Here is a 19,091-nt window from a genome sequence, read left to right as displayed (position 1 = left end):
TTTGAGTTATGAGCCCTGCTCCACACCACTACTCTAGACTGCTGCTCCTTAGCACTACAGTGGACTGCTGCTCCATACCACTACACCACCGATGAAACTCAAACACACGGTGTAAAACGCACCTTTCTGAGTTTCTGTGGCACAATGGAATGAGTCCACACTCTCTCTCTGCCACCGGACAGCGGAGTTACTGGCCTACTGTGGCCTACCATGGAGAGAAACAGAGTAATCACCAATTATACAGCCAATTTACAGCAGATACCAGACGGGGTCAAGTGTCAACGCAGAACGGAGCCGCCGTGCTGAAATGGGATGTGTGAGAAGACAGACGCACTCTCTGAGGGATTCCAGAACGCATGACACCGTATGACCCTGATCTGTGTTCTCTCCCAAGATTACAAAGCTGCTGACATGAAGGCATTTCGGCACATTGCTACCTGCTGCGCATTTTTCTCTGCCGGTAAGCCGATCTCTCTTGCACAGCCTTTCAAAGAGAAATCACACGAACCGTACTGCAGCTGTAGGAATCACACTGTTATTTATATGTCAAAATATTCTTGGGATTAAAGCAACTAAACTCCTGTTATGACAAACACAGAGTCTCTGTTTCCAGACGTACCGAAAACCAGAGTAAACTTCCATTATGACACGAGTGTCTGTCTTATGACTTAAATGGCTGACAGAAGTCATTTTAAGGAACGTTTAGCAAAACTGCCGGCATCCAAATGTACCCAACAAAACAAGCCTTATGAAGCAGGATCTATTTTTACCCAAATTTATTCAAATAACAGTGACTCACAGACTGGTCTTAAGCCAGTTGCGGAACCGCAGCGTATTTGCCCCCAGGTGACCATGTGCCACCAGCTCGGCGCTCGGTGACCTGTGTTGCCTCTTTCTCCGAAAGGAATCTGAGGGCAGAGCGGAGTCACACCCGACACAGAGAGTCGCAAAGCGCCGGGCGGCTAACGCACTTCAGACCGGCCCGTTCAGAGACCAATAGCCTCTGTCCGCAAACACAGGCAGGGAGCACGGAGGGGGAGCTGGCGAGCAGGTTGGAGGCAGCCGGTCCAGCCCCCACCGGAGGCTGCAGAGTGTCCGTCTCTCCCTCTCTCCATCGCCTCCTCAGCACCGGGCTGAAGCCCCTCCTGGCCCTGTCCGGGCTGCGTGTTGGGAGTAATCTTTCTGACAGGTCGATTTTCCAACACGCCACACTCAGCAAAGCCAAAATGGCAAGTTTAATGGCCGGGGTAAATGAAGGTGAAACGTCCACAGCCTCCTGCCCTGGCCACCTATGATGCTTCCAGCTCAGGCATGTCTTTCCCCCTGTCTCCAGCACTAGTAATACACATTTCTGCACAGAGCATTTAACTGCATACAGGTCAGAGAGGCGATGGACCCTTCTGCCCGTTCCTGCATATGCCGTCTATACAAGCAAATGCCCAGTTCACTGTATCAATGAGGCTTCATGAGGGATATGCTGACTGGATTAGTTTAACACATTTGTTGTTTCCTGACTTCAGCCACGATCTGCCTGAAACAAACTGAATTAAATCACAGACCAAACTGTTGATCTTAAGAGCAGATGTTCCTCGCGTCCTGGAGCGAATCGTGACAGCTGACGGATTAAACCAGGTGTTAAACGCAGCATTCGCGCAAGTCCCCGAAACCCCAAACAGGAGGACGCTTTGCAGGAAAACGAGAAAAAATGTGAGAATATTGATCCACAGAGAGGAGATCTGACTAACGCAGGTCCGCACATGTGTGGGAGTGTGTTAAAAGATCACCATGTCACCTGCGGGTGTGTTATAAACACATTACAGAGCGATGTGGGAGCCCCTTGAGGTTGGTTTTGTTCCCATGGAAATTAGCCCGAGCGCTCTGCGTGTGGCCTTGTGAAAAACACGCTTCTGGATCAGGGAGTGGGGGGGCTGCTCTCTCTGTAGCGGAGCCAACATCAACATCTCATTCCTGTGGCTTCTTCACGTTCAGGAGAACAGCGGACGCATGCTGAGTATATCTGTGGCATACCCGACATCCACACTTCATCTCTTGTCAAAACCGCTGATGTTAATGTAATTTACGAGCTGGTTATCCATGACTGAATGGTATGGGTGCAGCAGTGCGCACCCACAATATTTCTGGTGTTACATGCTGTTATTGTAAGCCTGTAGCAGCAGAGACTGGCTCCCTTCCCACTCTCAGAAGAATGGTCACCACTCATGATTTTTCCATTTTTACTGTCTAGTTCATCACAGATACAATTTGATTAATTTATTGATTGATTAATAATGTAAAAAAGTGAAACATAAATATAACTGCAATATATTTCAGTTAACAAAAACGGAGATACCAGATGTTGAAATCACCCCATCTTTGATGTACATATTGTAATATGTATATGAATCATAAGACTCCTCAAATGTTCTTGTGAATTAAACTGGTTTAAAACTACCACGAAAAAGATTTCTCAGGAAGGTTCACTTTCATATCTGCAGAATGTGCAGGTAAACACCTGGACTGCATTAGCCTAACAGCCACCCCTGCGTTTGTGACAGGAAAGTGATTAGGTTTATCCTAGAATCTCAGAATTCTTGACGGACCATCACAGTTGGACCTGTAATCTATAAAGACACACTGTTTGCCCTGCCTTGCTGTACCTAGTACACGTTCATGTTACGATCATAATTTACTCTTTTCAATGAACCACACTTGACAGGTAAAACAATTTACTCTCCTTTACTTTCAATAAACCACACTTTATTGGTAAAATCATTTACTGCCACAAAAGAGGCAGCACTGCGCACTGTGATTGGGAATCTAACATCCAAACAGACACAGATATTTGACATTAAACTAGCGATACAAAGCGGATCCCCAGAGCACAAGTGAATTGCCTGTCACTTACAATTGTGATTCAGGGGTACGGAACCTTCAGAGAAATAAGCCAGCCTTTCTTTCCCCAGTTATACAACAGTATGACTCAACCATAAATGATGTCACAGGAATGAATACAAAGCAGAGAGAAGAAAACATGACCACGGCAGGTGTGTGTAGCATGGTATAAAATGCTGGTCAAAAGCAGTGCATAATTTGTTTCATACACTAAGAAAGCTCCACGTTCCAGAACGTTCTGGAAGTTACCACAGTTGGCGGTTTGTTGGGAGGCGCTGAGGTAAGTTCAGAAAATTCTGGAATGGCCTGAAAACATAATAGTGAAAGTGGAAAAAAAAAAAAAAAAACTTGGCTGAGCTAGGGTGAGGCCGATCTCTGAGGGGATGGAGCTCTCCCAATCCCATATTCTCCCAGTCCCACACCCCTCCTTAAACCTCCACAGATAACAACACAACACATTTAAATGGGATGATTCTTCTGTCCAGCAGCTGTTGATAGGTAGCCATGACAGTCCTGTACATTATCAGATACACCGATAACCCACAAAGACATCTATCTTTAAACGTCTAAATAAATCAGTTCCTGAAGCTGAAGCATATGAGTGGAAAATTTAAATAAGGAAAAACAAGAAACTGTGTGACTGTTGCAGTGCAACAATTACTGGGTGTTTAAAGCCAAGGGTGCATTATGTGATGAGTAATGCAGTTTGATTATGATGCAAGACCAATGTAATAAAGCTTGAAATAAGAGCTAACCTGTTTGCCTGAACAACTGCTGAAATGTGCCATTCCACAGTTACAGACCAAATGTCTTTTGTGCCGTCAATGTTCTGTGAAAATGTAAGTCTCACTCAGTAGGTGAATATCCACCTTTTCCTAGCATGGACCTCAGGACTGTAAGGGGAAGAAAGAAACTGGAATTTAACATTAGCTTTGATTCCTCTGAACCAAAATTTCCCAAATAGTAGTTAGAAGACCGCTGTGCAGTTCTGATAGTGTGAGACTGCTAACCAAGCGAGTGATGCTGGCTATGTGCCTTTACAGCCGTTACAACAGTTAAAAGGTCAATATCCTATTTCTCATGCTGGTTGTCTGTTTGGATGAATTCCTGTGAAATAGCAGCTGAGACCTGTGAAGATTAGCAAGCCGCGTAAAATATCTCAGACATCCCTAACAGGGCGAACACTGCAACACAGACTTGGCTATTGTACAGCATGTACAGTACAACTCTAGGCTGAACTTGCTAATGTCAGCATGTCAACAGCGTGGAACTTTTTCAAAGTGACAGAAAGCAATGAACCAATGGCAGACTCCCATGCCTGCTCTGCGAAAGCAGCACGGAGAATAAAGCTTTGGGAACTTTAATACAAGAAATAAGATTAACCACCTGGAGGAAAGTCACTGTACTGAACATCCTGTATTCTGAAAGGACTTAGGAAAACCGTTCAGTTACCCTTAAACAGAGAAAGGCAAACCATAGCACAGCTGTCTAATGCAGAAAACTTTGCAGCATCCTCAGGGAGTGGAACTGCTTCAACGAAACAGAGGAAAGTGATAATGCAAAAAGTAGTGGGATTTAACCCTGTATGTTTACCTATTCTCCGGTGCAGGGGATCAGGTCTTCTGCCCCTCGAGAAAATACGTAGAACCTGTTCCCCTCTACAGTGGATATTTCTGCCAAATGTTTCACTCTGTGACAAGTACCCAATCACCTCCACACACATGCACCCTCTCACAATGATATCTGAGGACAGAGCCCTAAAAAAATTACCTGGAGTTTAAGCATGTCTGCTGTGCTCATGTTAAATTTAACCTCAGAGGGGACTACAAAAGGCAGCTCTGCATTCCTAGGAGTTCGGCCACTCACACAGCAATGCACATTTCTAAGGCTTTCTCAACATGTATGAATGAAATGCATAAAACGCAGGTGCTGGAGTCAGCCTAACAAATGTAAGCACATTTATTGATAAGCGCACTGAAGCACAGCATGTAAAAAAAAATATGATTCAGTGATAAGTATCTTTTAAAATAAAATCTGATCATTTTGTCAAAACCATTCATGTTACTTTTGGTTTGTGAATTTTTGCTTATGTGTAACATCTGCATGCTTACACTGCTACAGAGGATCGATTTTAATGAAGTAGTTATATGGAATAAATAAGGCGCTAGAAAGATAATTATTCAAGTAATTTTCCTTTAAAGCTTGATGAAAATTGCTGTGCTGTTGGACTCCCTGATATCCCTGCATTGATAGAGAGGTGTAGCTATACAATATACGTGAATGTGGTTGTGCGGGTAGAGCTGATTCATGGGGCTGCAGCAAAAACAGCGCTGCGACTCCGCAATCCTCCTCCAGGTGACATTTCCTTTATTCAACATCACAATGACAGCCTTCTGTTGCAGTTCGCTGCATACACCCCACTTACATTAGTTGTAAGAAAAAAAAATCTCAACATTAAGCCCGTTTATCCGTTCGTTGAGATATCTTACAATGGCAAGATAAGCTTGGCTGAGCCTCAACGGAAAATCAAAACGCGACAATGCTTTCAGCTCACGCTTTTTTTTCCCCCAACAAGAGGCTTTTGCTATAATGCAGATAATTGCATAATCATATAAACTTCACCCGTACAGTGTTTGAGGGGTAAATAAAGACATTAAAAATACTCCATATTCACGTGCGTATATAAAGGAAACCGGCACACAATGCTATCGAGCGCCGGCTGAGCGCGGGGCGAAAACGGCTGGTCTATTCTCAGCGTCTGTAGTCAATAATGCGGCGTCCAAAAGAGGGCAAAGAAATTCGGCAATTACCCAGGCTGAAATTTCATTAACTCACCTTTTATCGAGGCAAACAATCCATTCTGCGGACGCAGATGAGTGGACGGTGGCGTGCGCTGCTACCATCTTTGACGGAATCATGGACCCGGTGTAGCTGGAGAGCGGTTTGCATCACCCGCATTTGTTAATGAGCTCTTCCTCGCTCCCTCCCATCTGAGAAGTTGCCATGCAAGCACTTAGGAACTTGATCATTCCCAACATATTAAAACAGCTTCTTTGTGACGTTCGATATAATAGGCTGTGCAGAGGAAATGTGAGAAAAAGCAGGTAGCCTAAACGGGGAAATGAAGAAAGGGGAGTTACAGGCTATACAGCTACCTTTGGAGGTATATTAGTTGAAGCATTTTTAATGCCAAAAATGGAATGTTACCCTGGTGGTGGGCGTCTGGACTCATTGAGATGTTTCATACATTTCACGTTGCGGGTTTGGCAGTTTTCCAGTGTCTACCATCTAAACCAGCAAGAACCTCCTGGCATGAGCTGAATGCTTACAGACAGTTTCCTTGGAAACCGCTTCGATGGGTTGAAACTTTCCACTTTATTTAAACGAATCGCAGCATATTGAACAAAATCTGGTGAGGATCGCAGCGTGTCTATAAATATAATTAGTGTAAACTTCGGTTTTCCCAAATTATCTCTGACATGAATTCTAATTCCAAAAATTAAATGGCATTTGATATTACACACTTACTTAAAGCTATATTGTATGATGGCTCTTCTTCTGTGCAGCACCAGAAAATACATTCAAATATTTAGATTTAAAAATATATAAAAATAGAAAAATTAGGTTGCTCCTGAGATTTTCTGGAGATTGAGCATGTTTCTGACAACAGAGCAAGGAGGGGCTGGTGTAGTGGGGGAATGTAATTTATGAGAACCACTGAGGCCCTGCACATATCTGATTGTGCCCTACAGGAGGGCCGATATTGAAGGTCTCGATGAAGGAAACGTTAAGGAAGATTTATTTCACGCTTGTTTCCTATTTTGAAACACAATCTCGTCAGCCCGGACCTTCCCAGCCAGAGTCGCAGGATATGTGTCAGTCAAACTAATACCCTTTTTAAGATCAACAGATACGGGGGAGCAGCCGTGACTGAAGCGATCCCCAGCCGGGTTTCTGTGCCTCCTCTCGCCCAAACGTTTCCACACGGTCGCACCCAATCGGACGCCGGGGCGGTGATCAGGGGAGTGCGGCGGCGCGGTGTCGGGGAAGTGTGAAGCTGTGGCCCGGGGCGTCAGGCGCAGGAGCGCCGGGACGAGACCGCGTCTCACCAGCTGGGAGAAACAGCAAAGCGCTGACGGACAGTCGCCACGGCAACACCGCTGCTGCAAAACGAGTGGGAGGGAGGAAGCGTGGAGCCCCCTCCCCGGGGGACCTGCACACAGGGAGCGGCAGAGATTTACTCTGTCAGCGCTGAGAAACACACCCCTGCAGTCTGCCAGGGGAATCCTGACGAGGGCTGTTTACATGCCTTACAGGAGGAGCGGGGGGGGGGGGGGGGGGGGGGGGGACAGCGGGATTAGCAAAATCGACTGTTTGTCGCGCTTTACTCCCAGAGCTCATTTGGGAAAGCTGATGAACAGCACAGTACGGTGTCTGAGGGAGGCTCCAGAGCCAGCAGGCGCTTTCTGACAGAGCGGTGGACACTCAAACCAGATTCATTCGTTAGCGGACATTTCTAGGCCATAGCCCTTATGAATCACTGTTTAAATAACACTGTTTTTGGATATGTCCTACAAAGTGTTGCTGCTCTCCCAAACATGCACATTGGGATTTGATTTTTGTACCTTTGCGTCCTTCTGCATAAAGGATGTACTGTATGAATACTGTGTATAATGACAATAAAGGGAGGGAGTCAGTGATTGCTGAGCTCTCTCTTAGTCTTGCTTCATGTTTTTTTGCAACGACAGGAAAAACTGAGGACATGAATAACAAATGTAGAAGAGTGTGACACGCACAGAGCTTAACTAGTTCCCATCTTCATCATCATCATCATCATCATCATCATCTTCTTCTTCATAAGATTTGGGAAGACAGTGATGCAAGGATGGGAAATTTTGTTCAGTCTCATAACCTCTGGAGTGCACTCAGTGCAATCGGGCCCCTGTGGCAGTATGATCCTCCATTTCGGCGGATTCAGACAGCATGATCTAGAGCCTCCTGAAGGACACACGGTATCTGCGAGGAGCCACAAACACTTTTCCAGGCCCTTTTAAGGCCTCCTTAAAAGCCTTGATACAGCGAGATAACGAGATAGAGAGAGGACTAGATAGTGATCAAATCTCACTGCGGCGTGTCATTAAATTCACCGTGCATAATTGAGACCAGTGCTCCTGCAGAATTTCGGCATCACTCCATCGCTGGGAGTGTTATTTTTTTCTTCGCAATCTCCTCAGGCCAGGAGGCAAAGAAAGAAGAAAGCACGTCCGCCGTCGCCTGACCCGGCACGAGGCGCGGCGGTGCCGTACGAGCGGGAAAAATATCGGCTGGTGAAACCAGATCAGTAGACAGTGTTTGCGGACATCTTGTCGCTGCATTTATTGATGTGTTCAGTGGCCAATTATCTGAAGGTCACCTTCATTGCTCAGGGTCACTGCAAGGAACCTCCTGGGAACTCACAGCCTCTCAGCTGGCAGACAGCACACACAAACCCCACCTCTCTGACCCACTACCCCCACACTGAGACATCGCCTGGCGAGCCACTCAGCACGCACAGCATGTGTTTCGAGCACAGCCATGCAGGGAGAGAGCATGATCACAGCACACATGGACACGCATGGAAACAGGGAGGGCAGCCAGTGCCCTGGAGCAAAGAGACAGCTCACTGCACTGCACTGCTGCCACACTCACCATAGCAACCGCAGTCTCAACCTCAGCGCTACTCTCACACAGTGTAAATCAGGGTCACTCTCACACCCACAGTGTAAATCAGGGCCACTCTCACACCCACAGTGTGAATCAAGGTTACTCTCACACCCACAGTGTAAATCAGGGCCACTCTCACACCCAGAGTGTAAATCAGGGTCACTCTCACACCCAGAGTGTAAATCAGGGTCACTCTCACACCCACAGTGTATATCAGGGTCACTCTCACACCCACAGTGTATATCAGGGTTACTCTCACACCCAGAGTGTAAATCAGGGCCACTCACCCTCAGTGTAAATCAGGGTTACTCTCACACCCAGAGTGTAAATCAGGGTTACTCACCCTCAGTGTAAATCAGGGTCACTCTCACACCCACAGTGTATATCAAGGCCATTCACTCTCAATGTAAATCATGGTCACTTACACCCTCAGTGTAAATCAGGGTTACTCTCACACCCACAGTGTAAATCAGGGTCACTCACACCCACAGTGTAAATCAGGGTTACTCTCACACCCACAGTGTAAATCAGGGCCATTCACTCTCAATGTAAATTAGGGTCACTTACACCCACAGTGTAAATCAGGGTCACTCTTACACCCACAGTGTAAATCAGGGTCACTCTTACACCCACAGTGTAAATCAGGGTCACTCACCCACAGTGCAAACTAGATCTCGGTGCAACTTTCCATTTGAGGCCAAGTAGGAACCCCACCCCGTCGTCCTATTGGAAAGAAGCGAAGAGGTAGATGTCTGCAGCTGCAGAGGACCGTGGACGTCCCGCTTGCAGCAGGGGGGTGGGCTCCAGCTGTCCAGAACAGATGTGCCAAGCAGCACTATCAGAATGTCTGTCAGCACATCAGAGGAACTTCACACTGTTGGATACCAACAAGCAGGGCAGGCTGGAGAGGACACAGAACTCACAGAGGTGACGTCATGGGGATTGGAGGCTGAAAATTCGGACAGGAAACTCCTCAAAGGTACGGCGCCAGGGCTGCATTAGCTTCATAATCTACCTTGTCCCGCCTTGTTCAGAATTCTCATCTGTATAAATAATCAATAAGTTTATTGTGTTAAACAGAAGCTTGCATTCAGATGAACCCCAACAATTTCAGGGGACAATTTCAGTGAGAGAAAACTTCTCTCAACAATCCTGCAATAATATTATCAACAAGATGCTTCCCTTTCTTGACTCCTTGTCTCCTTGGCAACAGACAGTGAGTAACAACACTTCAAAGGAGAGGGCAAAACGTTTGCTCTCACAAGCTGCTGTAGACTGATTAATAACACACACCTTCCCCTTGTCCCAAACAGAAATATAATATTGCTATAATTAATATTGCTCCAGCATAAACCTGGGAAATAATGCTTCAGCTTGTCTGGGTCATCACCAACGGCAGTCCCTAATTTCAGCATTGTACCACACCTAATTTATATTAACTGAATATTATCCTTTATTAATATCTTGCATATGCTCAGAAATACAGCCTAAAATCTTCTAGTTGTTAATATTTATCATGTTGAACTTTACCATGGTTGATACATTTTAATATTTCATTCATGTATTTCATACACTTAATTCAACATTCAACACACAAATGAGTTTCACCTCAACTCCAGCAACAAGGGGACTATGGTCAAACCATTCCACTTACTGTCAACAGATGGCAGCACTGATATGTGAAATGTTACCAAGTTATATTCAAGATCAGCACAAATAATGATAATATCATTATTTGTGAACATTCAGACATCAAATGCCTGGATTAAGAGAAAAATGATATAGAATGAGACCTAACCATAGGCTTTGAAAAATAATAATGATTTCACAACAATTAAAACGACACCTGCCTACCATTGTAACACACATAACAAAACAGTGAAGTTATTACCCAGTTCTAAATAACATTATCCAAAATCTTTATTACTACCTTGTCATGCCATAACACAATGCTCTTCTGCAGATTTATTCTGCGTTTTTCCCCATATAAAAGGTGCTGGGCTTCTTAAAGTTTAGTTTTTAAGCTGTAAGAGTCAATGACTGACAAAGTGTAACTGACAAAAACTGTATAAACATGTAAAACAAACGTACAAATGGCTGATTAAAGTTTTGGTTGAATGAAACATCCTGGAAGCCTTAATACTACTAAATACCATTAATCTCAGTCTGTCAAGCAAGTATGTTGTGTGTGTGCTTAAAACGTTTCCATCTGGAGAGCCATATACAATACTCCGCATGCCAAAGTAGAAGATTACATTATCATTGGATAAAGAGAAAATTCCACATTGTCTGATAAATTACAGCACAGGACATTAGTCATTTTACATTATTCATTTTGTTCATTTTAGCTGTTTACCAAAAAAAGCAATAAAGTGTGTAAGGAGAGAACTGCTCATTCCGTGTTAATCTGAAAACAGAACACTGGGTGGTCACTGTTTTTACAAAGTCCCTCGGTGGTTACACATACTGTACAGTGCAAGCATTAATAACGATGACACTTAAAGCTGTGGAAACCCCGACTCCCCCTGAGGACATGATGCAGATGCAGAGTGTGATGTCACAGCAGCAGGCTTCTGGAACCTCCTGACGGGCCAATGAGATGGCAGGGTGGAGGGAGGGAAGCCCCTTTCAGGCTGGAGTCCGCTGCATGGCCAGAACACACATTCCAGCAACGCTTCACTGCAGCCCGAGTGCACACATGCTCCACCTCACAGCACCGCTAGCTGTGCTAATGAATTTAAAACCCGCTTTTCACGGGGTCAGCCCCCTGTGCAGTTAGCATTCAGATTCTATAATTAAAAAATGTTTTAATATTTTTTATAATTTGGCATGTATTATTACGCTTAATACAATTTTGTACAACTTCTAACAAAAAGGAAATGTACTGTACACAAAGCACTAACAGCAGTATGGGAAACTTGCACTGTTTTTTGCTGATGATCAGTGCTAATGATGTCCAGGCTGGGAGGAGGAGATGGAGATGGTGTGTTTCCATTATGAAACACAGCAGTGGTACCAGCAGAACATAACAGAGTGGGTGTGGAACATCAATTAGAGAATAAATATTTATGACTAAGAAAGAAAATAAACTTTTCCTGAATAGTTTCCTCTTGGCGTTGATAGTAAAAATGGTCAATGACAACCCTGCAGTCTCATGAACCATGATAATAGAACTGCAACTGTTAAAGACTGCAACAGGGTAAAGACTAACACACAATCTGGTGGCAGCATAACAATATATGCTAAATATGTGATGGGTGGTTTCATTTCTGTAATTTGTATTTTCATATACAAAAGCAGAATTTCAATAATTTAATAAAAATAATGTCTACAGTTACATGGTGAGATGCATTTCCCTGGATATTCCACTCTGTAATCATGCATACAGTATAATGTAGACTGTACAATTTTTAGGATCCTACTTATTTACACACTTACTTCCACAAGAGAAGTCTTGGATTGATTGATTGATTGCTGTGTTCATTTGTATGGTAAAGTTTGTCTCCTTACAAAGAAACAAAAATCCATGAATGCAGAAGGACATAGGAGAAACCTCACTTATACTGAATACATAACATTTGTCAAATAGAGAAAATGATCTATATTGTGCATAAGAGCACTGATTGATGGAAAGGAAGATTTGGAAGAACATTCTTTCCAAATCTTATAAAAATTAGGCAGTAATCACCATAACGTGATACCACGATCATATCATTTCTCCATGAGAGTATCGGTGTCTCTCGCCCACTGTGGTAAAGCTATCTGCTGGAATTCATTCTGAAACATCTCCCCAGTGCTCCCTGACAGAATAAAACCAGACTGCTGTGAAAAGGAAAAGAACAGCGATTTTCTTCATGTTCTCACATGTCTGAACCTGTACCATTTCTCACTCGTACTTAACGCTTATGTACTCACATACTTATGTTTTCAAATCTGCCATAGTGAGCACCACTACCTGTAACACTCTCATGTAAAGCTCATCATACTGGCAGGTCTGTGCTCCCATCCACAATGCAACAGTCGGTGATTTGCTGACCCTATTCCAGGGTTAGTGTACTACAGATAGAAGTTTCCAAACAATTTTTTTTAACATTTCAAAAAAAGTCTCAAATTCATTTCTCTGGATTTTTCAGCAATGCAAATAAATTGACTGCTGAAATGCAAAGTGGTAAAGTCAAATAAAAGCGAAATATCTTATGAGGAGCTAGCAAAGAAACTAAACACCAAAATAATTTAATTTAATTCTGTCCTACTTCTGTGATTCACAGAATTCCAGTGTGTGCTTTGCTGTGCATGGGCTGCATTCTGTTAGGCAGTATGTAGTGAAATGCCAGCAATGACAATGGCAGGACGCCAACAGTTCCACACAACCAGTATGTTCCACTCCATGTCCTAATACAGGCAAAAGGCCTATGGAGATCTATTTCACTTATATTGATGCACTGAATCTCCTTCTCAAAAGAGAAGGGGGAATGCGCATAGCTCAAACTGACATTTAGATCCAAGATTGAACGACTGCACTGGGAGAAAACAAAACCGATCTTTGTTTCAAGGCTCACATTAAGCAATTTATTACAGCAGTTCCCAAGCAGTAAATAAAGACTATTGGCAAAGACACCTTGGGAATTTGAATGGGCTTTGATGAGTAATTGGTTACAGGTGTTTCAGAGTCAGTCTGAACTTTAGCAGTGTTTAGCAGCATCTGAGGACATTTCAAATGCACAAAGTGCGTGGTTGGATTTGAATTCAGCCTGAGCACATTTACTTTTTCAGTATCTCCTCTTACTCTCATTGGAAAAGAGGGACAATGTTAATCACACTGCATCTATGTACCTGAAAAATATCCCGCAGCCCTATCCCCCCCTGAAGGATCATGTAGTACTAGCACTAAAGGGCTACAGTATGTCCTCGTCTAACAATCCGTCAAATTCAACTCCCTATGTGTCCCCTTGTTGTGACAATGGCACCTATAAAAGGACAGAAAGGTACACTTTGAGGAGCCGTTTCAGGAGCAGCAGGTACGATGGTTTCCTGGACTGAAACGCTCCCTCAGTGGCAGTCTGCTGGCCTGCCTGCCTCCAGAGCCCTGTCACGGTTGCTAGGAGATTATCCCTTGTAGCAGTATCAGTAAACACACACATGCAGACACTGTGCACAGTGCAACATCACTGCAGATGCTGGCCAGCAAGCAAAACGCTATTTGTTATATGCGGTCAGGGGTCTCATTTCCTGAGTTAGCAGCTGATGGAAAAGAGGAATCTGAGCAGTGCAACAGAAACCAGACTCTCAATCCACAACTCAAAAGGAGCAGAAAATCTCTCTTCTATTTTGATCACTTGTTGGTGCTAACAGTTTTAAGGGACCATTTGACACAAATATTTCAGGGTCACACACCCAATAAATAAATTCTATACTTATTATGAAAATATCACTCAAAGTAGAAAAAGATTTCAGTCTGATAATAGTTTTAACCCTATATGCTCTTGGCTTTCACACTTTGAACCTCAAAAGACACTGACACTGAAATCATTTCCAACAAGAGGCCAAATATCAACATTTCTTTATATGCCAACTATTTGATATTAAACTTGAGGCGTATATGAGATTGAACAAGAAACTAAATAAAAGCCTACCGATCAGATAAAATTTCCTCTAATGGAATATGACAGCAGAAATACAGCAGACTCCAGGAAATGCCAGAAGACCACATTTACTCTGTGAAATCTGATTGGTCTAGGCACTGCCATCCCAAATTATCTGAGAGACATTTATTACAACAAAAATTTGAAATCTATACTAGTGGATTTTCTCAGGATTCTATCACTAAACATGAGAAAGTAATCAGTGCCTGTGAAACAATGAGCATGAGAAAGGAAGACGCAAACAAAATGAAAATCCAGGTTTGTAAAAGCACACACAATTTAAACCAGGAGCATTAATCTCCTGCTTGAATTGAATCTACAGTTAGAAGTCATTTTGGTATTCATGAAGGTTATTTTATTTGTTTTGTCATAATTAATGCGAATATTGTGGGATCCCTAGGGCATTGGAGAAAACTGAAAGCTCTAAATATGTTGAACGAAACAGATCACCATCTGTTTGGATATTGTCTGCCAAGTTGACTTCACAGTTCAGAAAAGCAAGCCACCCACTCATAGATGCACCTTCATCACTCTGCTTTGTAGCATAAGTGGATTTCAGAATGATCGTGACTTACATGTGCCTCACCTTACGAACTAGAGCAAAGAATAAAATTCTTCTGAGAATCATGACAAAAAAGACACGATGAAACGGACTGATGTGATCATTTACAAACTTTACTGGCTGCCATATAAATCACGATCTCTTCTTTAAGTTACGGGTGAATATTTATCATGGCGTATTTAAATATATGAAAGAAGGCATTTGCTTTACCACCAGATACTGCACATACACACAGTCAAAGACAAAGGAGAGTACACAACATACAAAACAACACCAATGGAGGTTTCATTTCATAATCTATAAAAGACAACATGTAAACCATGCAAACATATAACCACAAAAACAAGCTCATACATCACCTTTGACAGTTATATCTGAGGTTCCACAAGGTTGTGCAAGAGAGTAATACCCAAGACAAGGCCCTCCTAACAGGCTCTTACCGTTTTCTTTTATAACAGCTTATTGTGTTATAATAGCAGGTCAAGGTAATAAAAAGTAAACTTGAATGTTAAATGACCGTCCCAAATTTAAATGTATATGGAAATAATCATCCAAAAAATTACAGCCAATAAGCAACCCTGTGTGCCTCTTCCTTTGCCCCACTTCCACAGGTTTATTAATTTTGTCATGCTTGATTTCAATGTACTGTCACATTTCAGTCTGGGTCTTCAATTAAAGCAACTTTTGTCTTGTGGAAAATTGTATGTACGTTCCATCGATATGAAGAACGAACAAATAAAATAAGCCTAATTTAAATCTCTAATTATCTAAAGTCATCTTTTAAAGTCTGTAGTTAAAGCTTTCCAGCAGCTCTCTCGCATGCAGTACCAGTAGACAATGTGATGAGAGGTGAAATGGAAACCCAGCTCATCTCTAACCCATAATTTCACAGCCCTTCAAAAGCTTCCCCAATCAAGCATTCCGAGCAGTCTCCCCACACAGCATCCATACTCCTGCACTTTGATGCACGGCAGTTCCTAATTAAAGCCGTTTTTATAAGCGGCATTATGCCGCTAATTGCGAATAATCTAATTTTCAGCACACGATCTACCAGATGAACATGTGGCGAGGTGGGGAGTTTTCTAATCAGTTAGCAGCTCTGCAGACTGCATCAAAGCCAAACTGGGCATGGACGTGCAGCTTCCTCAGGTTCTAATTACACTGAGGATGCACTGATGTACATTTTTAAGAAGGTTCACATTTAATGAATATAGTGCCTCTTGAAGAGAACAGTCACTGTGATCCCACTAAGGTTTTAGAATGACAGACATCACATGTATGTAAAATATTGCTGATGCTTTATGAAACTTAACTTGAAAATATATTCCATTCCATTCCATAGACATGAATGAGCTGGGAGGAGAAAGAGGTTTTTCCCCTAGCCTCATTCTGCTGCTCTTTCACATATAGAATGGCTCGGATTGGGGGGTATTTTTGAAATCTAGGTCCTATGGCCACATGGGAAACACTACCAAATTCACTCCAGAGAGGGCTGTAGCTGATCACAAGGACATGAAAGAACTCAGATAAGGCTTCACAGGTTGATTATGAGTAATAAAAGCCATTTTTGGCGGCTGAGTTTGAATCCAGCAGATGGAAACTATTTTTGCCACCCAGGATGAGACCTAACCTTCTGTACATCTCCCTCCCCTTTTGATCGCCTTCGTCCGAGAGCAGGATGGCCGTTTGCCGGTAAGTTGCTCCATATTCTAAAATCACACATTTTGAGCGCTGCTTTGCGAACATTATCCAATTAGCAACGTGCAGGTTATGACCATATGACCATTTGATTTTTTTATGGCTACGTGGATGTTATGAAGACATTATTTTGTTTAGAATGTTTGCAATGACCTGGACTAGTTCCGAAACGACGTTAGTCCTCTCCAACACAACATTTTTGTCTCACTGGAATGTAAGTAGATGTTTTTGCTCACATTAATACTGACTTTTCTATACTTAAACATGTATTATGATTTTGAGTGTATAATGCTATGCTGTACACTCTGTAAAGCCTAACAAAGCATATTTTTCGTTCATTGCATAACATAACTATACATTGTTCCAAGTGTTTACGCCCTTTGGATTTGTTTTATTGTAATGGAAAAACTTCTGACTGTACAGTTTGTTATGTCTACCCCTGGCTCAAAAACAAATGATGAGAAACGGCTGTAAAGCAATATCTAGCTGAACCTATTTTTTTTTCTTTGCTACACTTACACAACAGAAAAACAAATAAACCCAAAAGTGGCACAAGGCAGACTTAACAATTTAAGGCAGCCAACGTGAATTTACTGACTCACCCGACTCTCGGGATCTCTTCGGGGGCCTGCTGTCGCCAGGGCTCCACAGCCACCGCATCTTTAGCTTGGTGGCCTATTTGTTTATTCAAAACCGATGGCGCAAAGACGGCAGTCCAACACTCGGCTTCAGAGGACTGACGGCGAATAGGCCCCAGCAAAACAAACAGGCCATCAAAGCGACCGAGCGCCATGGTCCCTGTAGGCCTCCAACAAACACAGTCTGCTGTTGTCCCTGCGAAACCAAAAAAAAAAAAAAAAAAAAAACAGCAACAAAACTATCGAAATCGTTGTTCGCCAGTCAGATTTTGCAGACTCGTCGCCCTATCCAAAACGCTATAGCCACAAACGTCTTCGTCAAATTCAAAGATTCGCGCCGTACGTGTTTCACCTTCCTCCTCTTCCGGTCAGCGATTCAGCTGTTTTATGCTTACCTGGAGGGAAACACTGCCGCTGGGTGCCTGGCGACATCAGCAGCAAGCGCTAAATTAAATAATAAAGTGTGCGTTTGTGTGATGCGTTTTTTCACCCATCACAATATAGTGATTATTGCAATATTGACAGGCGGTATTGGGGAGGGGTCATTTTCTCTGCCACAGGTCCCAAACGTAGTATGCTGGAGACAGGTGTCTTTGAAATAATTAGGCTAATAATAACGTATTTAGCGATGTGAACATGTAATGCATCCTTCACCAGCAGTGTGGATGACTGTCTGTCTGCCACGGGGTAATTTCCTTACAGGTTTCATAGCTGTTGCCTGAGCCAGAGAACCAGTGCATCCAGACTGCTGAGCAGTAAGGTTATCAGTGAGGCATGCTGTCTTTCAATGCCACAGTGAGCACATCTTTTCCTGACTGCCAGAAAACCCTGTGACCATGACCTACTTGCTTAAATCAGCTAGATTGTCAGATTCACTTATTAATATCAGAGATAGTTTGAGCTCTCATTACACTTTAAATCCAGGCAAATCAAGGAAATACAGCATGATTGATCTGTAAATAATCTAACTTTATATCCTTTCATTCAGAGTTGTTTCTGACATGGACACTGGCTATAGCAGCGTAAGAGGCACAGTGTTAGATCAGATATTGTCTTGGTTGCCTTTTGGTTTGAGTGTCTGTGCTGGGAGTCAACAGACTGCTGGAAATGGCCTTTAACAGTGTCACGTAAAGTGACACTCATTATCAAGCAGATGGAGTGAAACAATGGTAGTAAAAAGGACTTGAGTCTTGCCTGAAGGATGAATTTGTATATGTACACAAAGAAGCAGCGATAGGCTCAGGTCCTGGCCAGCAGCATGACTGGAAAAGAGCTGTCCTATAGCCCATGAAGGCTACGCCTTACATGCACTCTTTAACACTGAGACTGAGTTGCAAAAGAGAGGACCATGCTTTGTTGGAAGAGAACAGAAGACACACATGGCATGATATTTCATTTAAAAAACTGTTGCACGATTGTTTTTCAGGTATTTATTTTCAGGTGAGTTTTTAGTTACTTAACAGTGTGAGGTTGTTTTGTTTTTACCCAAGTTAAACAACTGCTTTGCATTTGCCAAAGGACACACCACGTGAAAACGCTCTTCGGTTTTGCTTACCGGTGGTTTTGCTTTCAGCTGACAACAGAACAAGTGCAGCAAGGCTGATGAATTTTTAAAAACATGATTTTTTTTTTTTTCAATTTTATTTTTAAAATTAAAGTTCAGTCCAAGAGCTGGCAATCCCCACAATGAACTCAATATTAGCTGAGTCACATGGGACACAGCCTTGCGGTTTGTCCAGCAGAGTAAGTGGACAGAACATTCACATACTCTATCAGTGAAAAGCTACAGATGGTGTTTCATGTGTTCACTGTTGTCACAGTCTGCTCCCTGCGATGCTAACAAACACATACTAGTGATAGCCTAGCTGTTGGTGAGGAGAAACATTTCTAGCATAATTAAAGATACTGAAACATAAAAAGTAAACACAAATGTAATTAATTAATCCTCCTGTGAAA

General features: G+C 42.9%; 1 protein-coding gene across 1 annotated transcript in view; it reads right to left on the bottom strand.

The window, feature by feature from the left end:
• LOC118785455 (rap guanine nucleotide exchange factor 4-like) overlaps positions 1-5,835 on the bottom strand; it is a 45,119-nt gene extending 39,284 nt beyond the window's left edge. Inside the window, exon 1 of the mRNA XM_036540097.1 lies at positions 5,728-5,835. Within this exon, the coding sequence (XP_036395990.1) occupies positions 5,728-5,810 (83 nt within the window). The 5' untranslated portion in view covers positions 5,811-5,835. The remainder of the gene's footprint in view (positions 1-5,727) is intronic.
• Positions 5,836-19,091: the final 13,256 nt, after the last annotated feature.

Source organism: Megalops cyprinoides, chromosome 11, assembly GCF_013368585.1.
Source record: "Megalops cyprinoides isolate fMegCyp1 chromosome 11, fMegCyp1.pri, whole genome shotgun sequence".
NCBI lineage: Eukaryota > Metazoa > Chordata > Actinopteri > Elopiformes > Megalopidae > Megalops > Megalops cyprinoides.
This window is presented reverse-complemented; position numbering and strand designations above follow the sequence as displayed.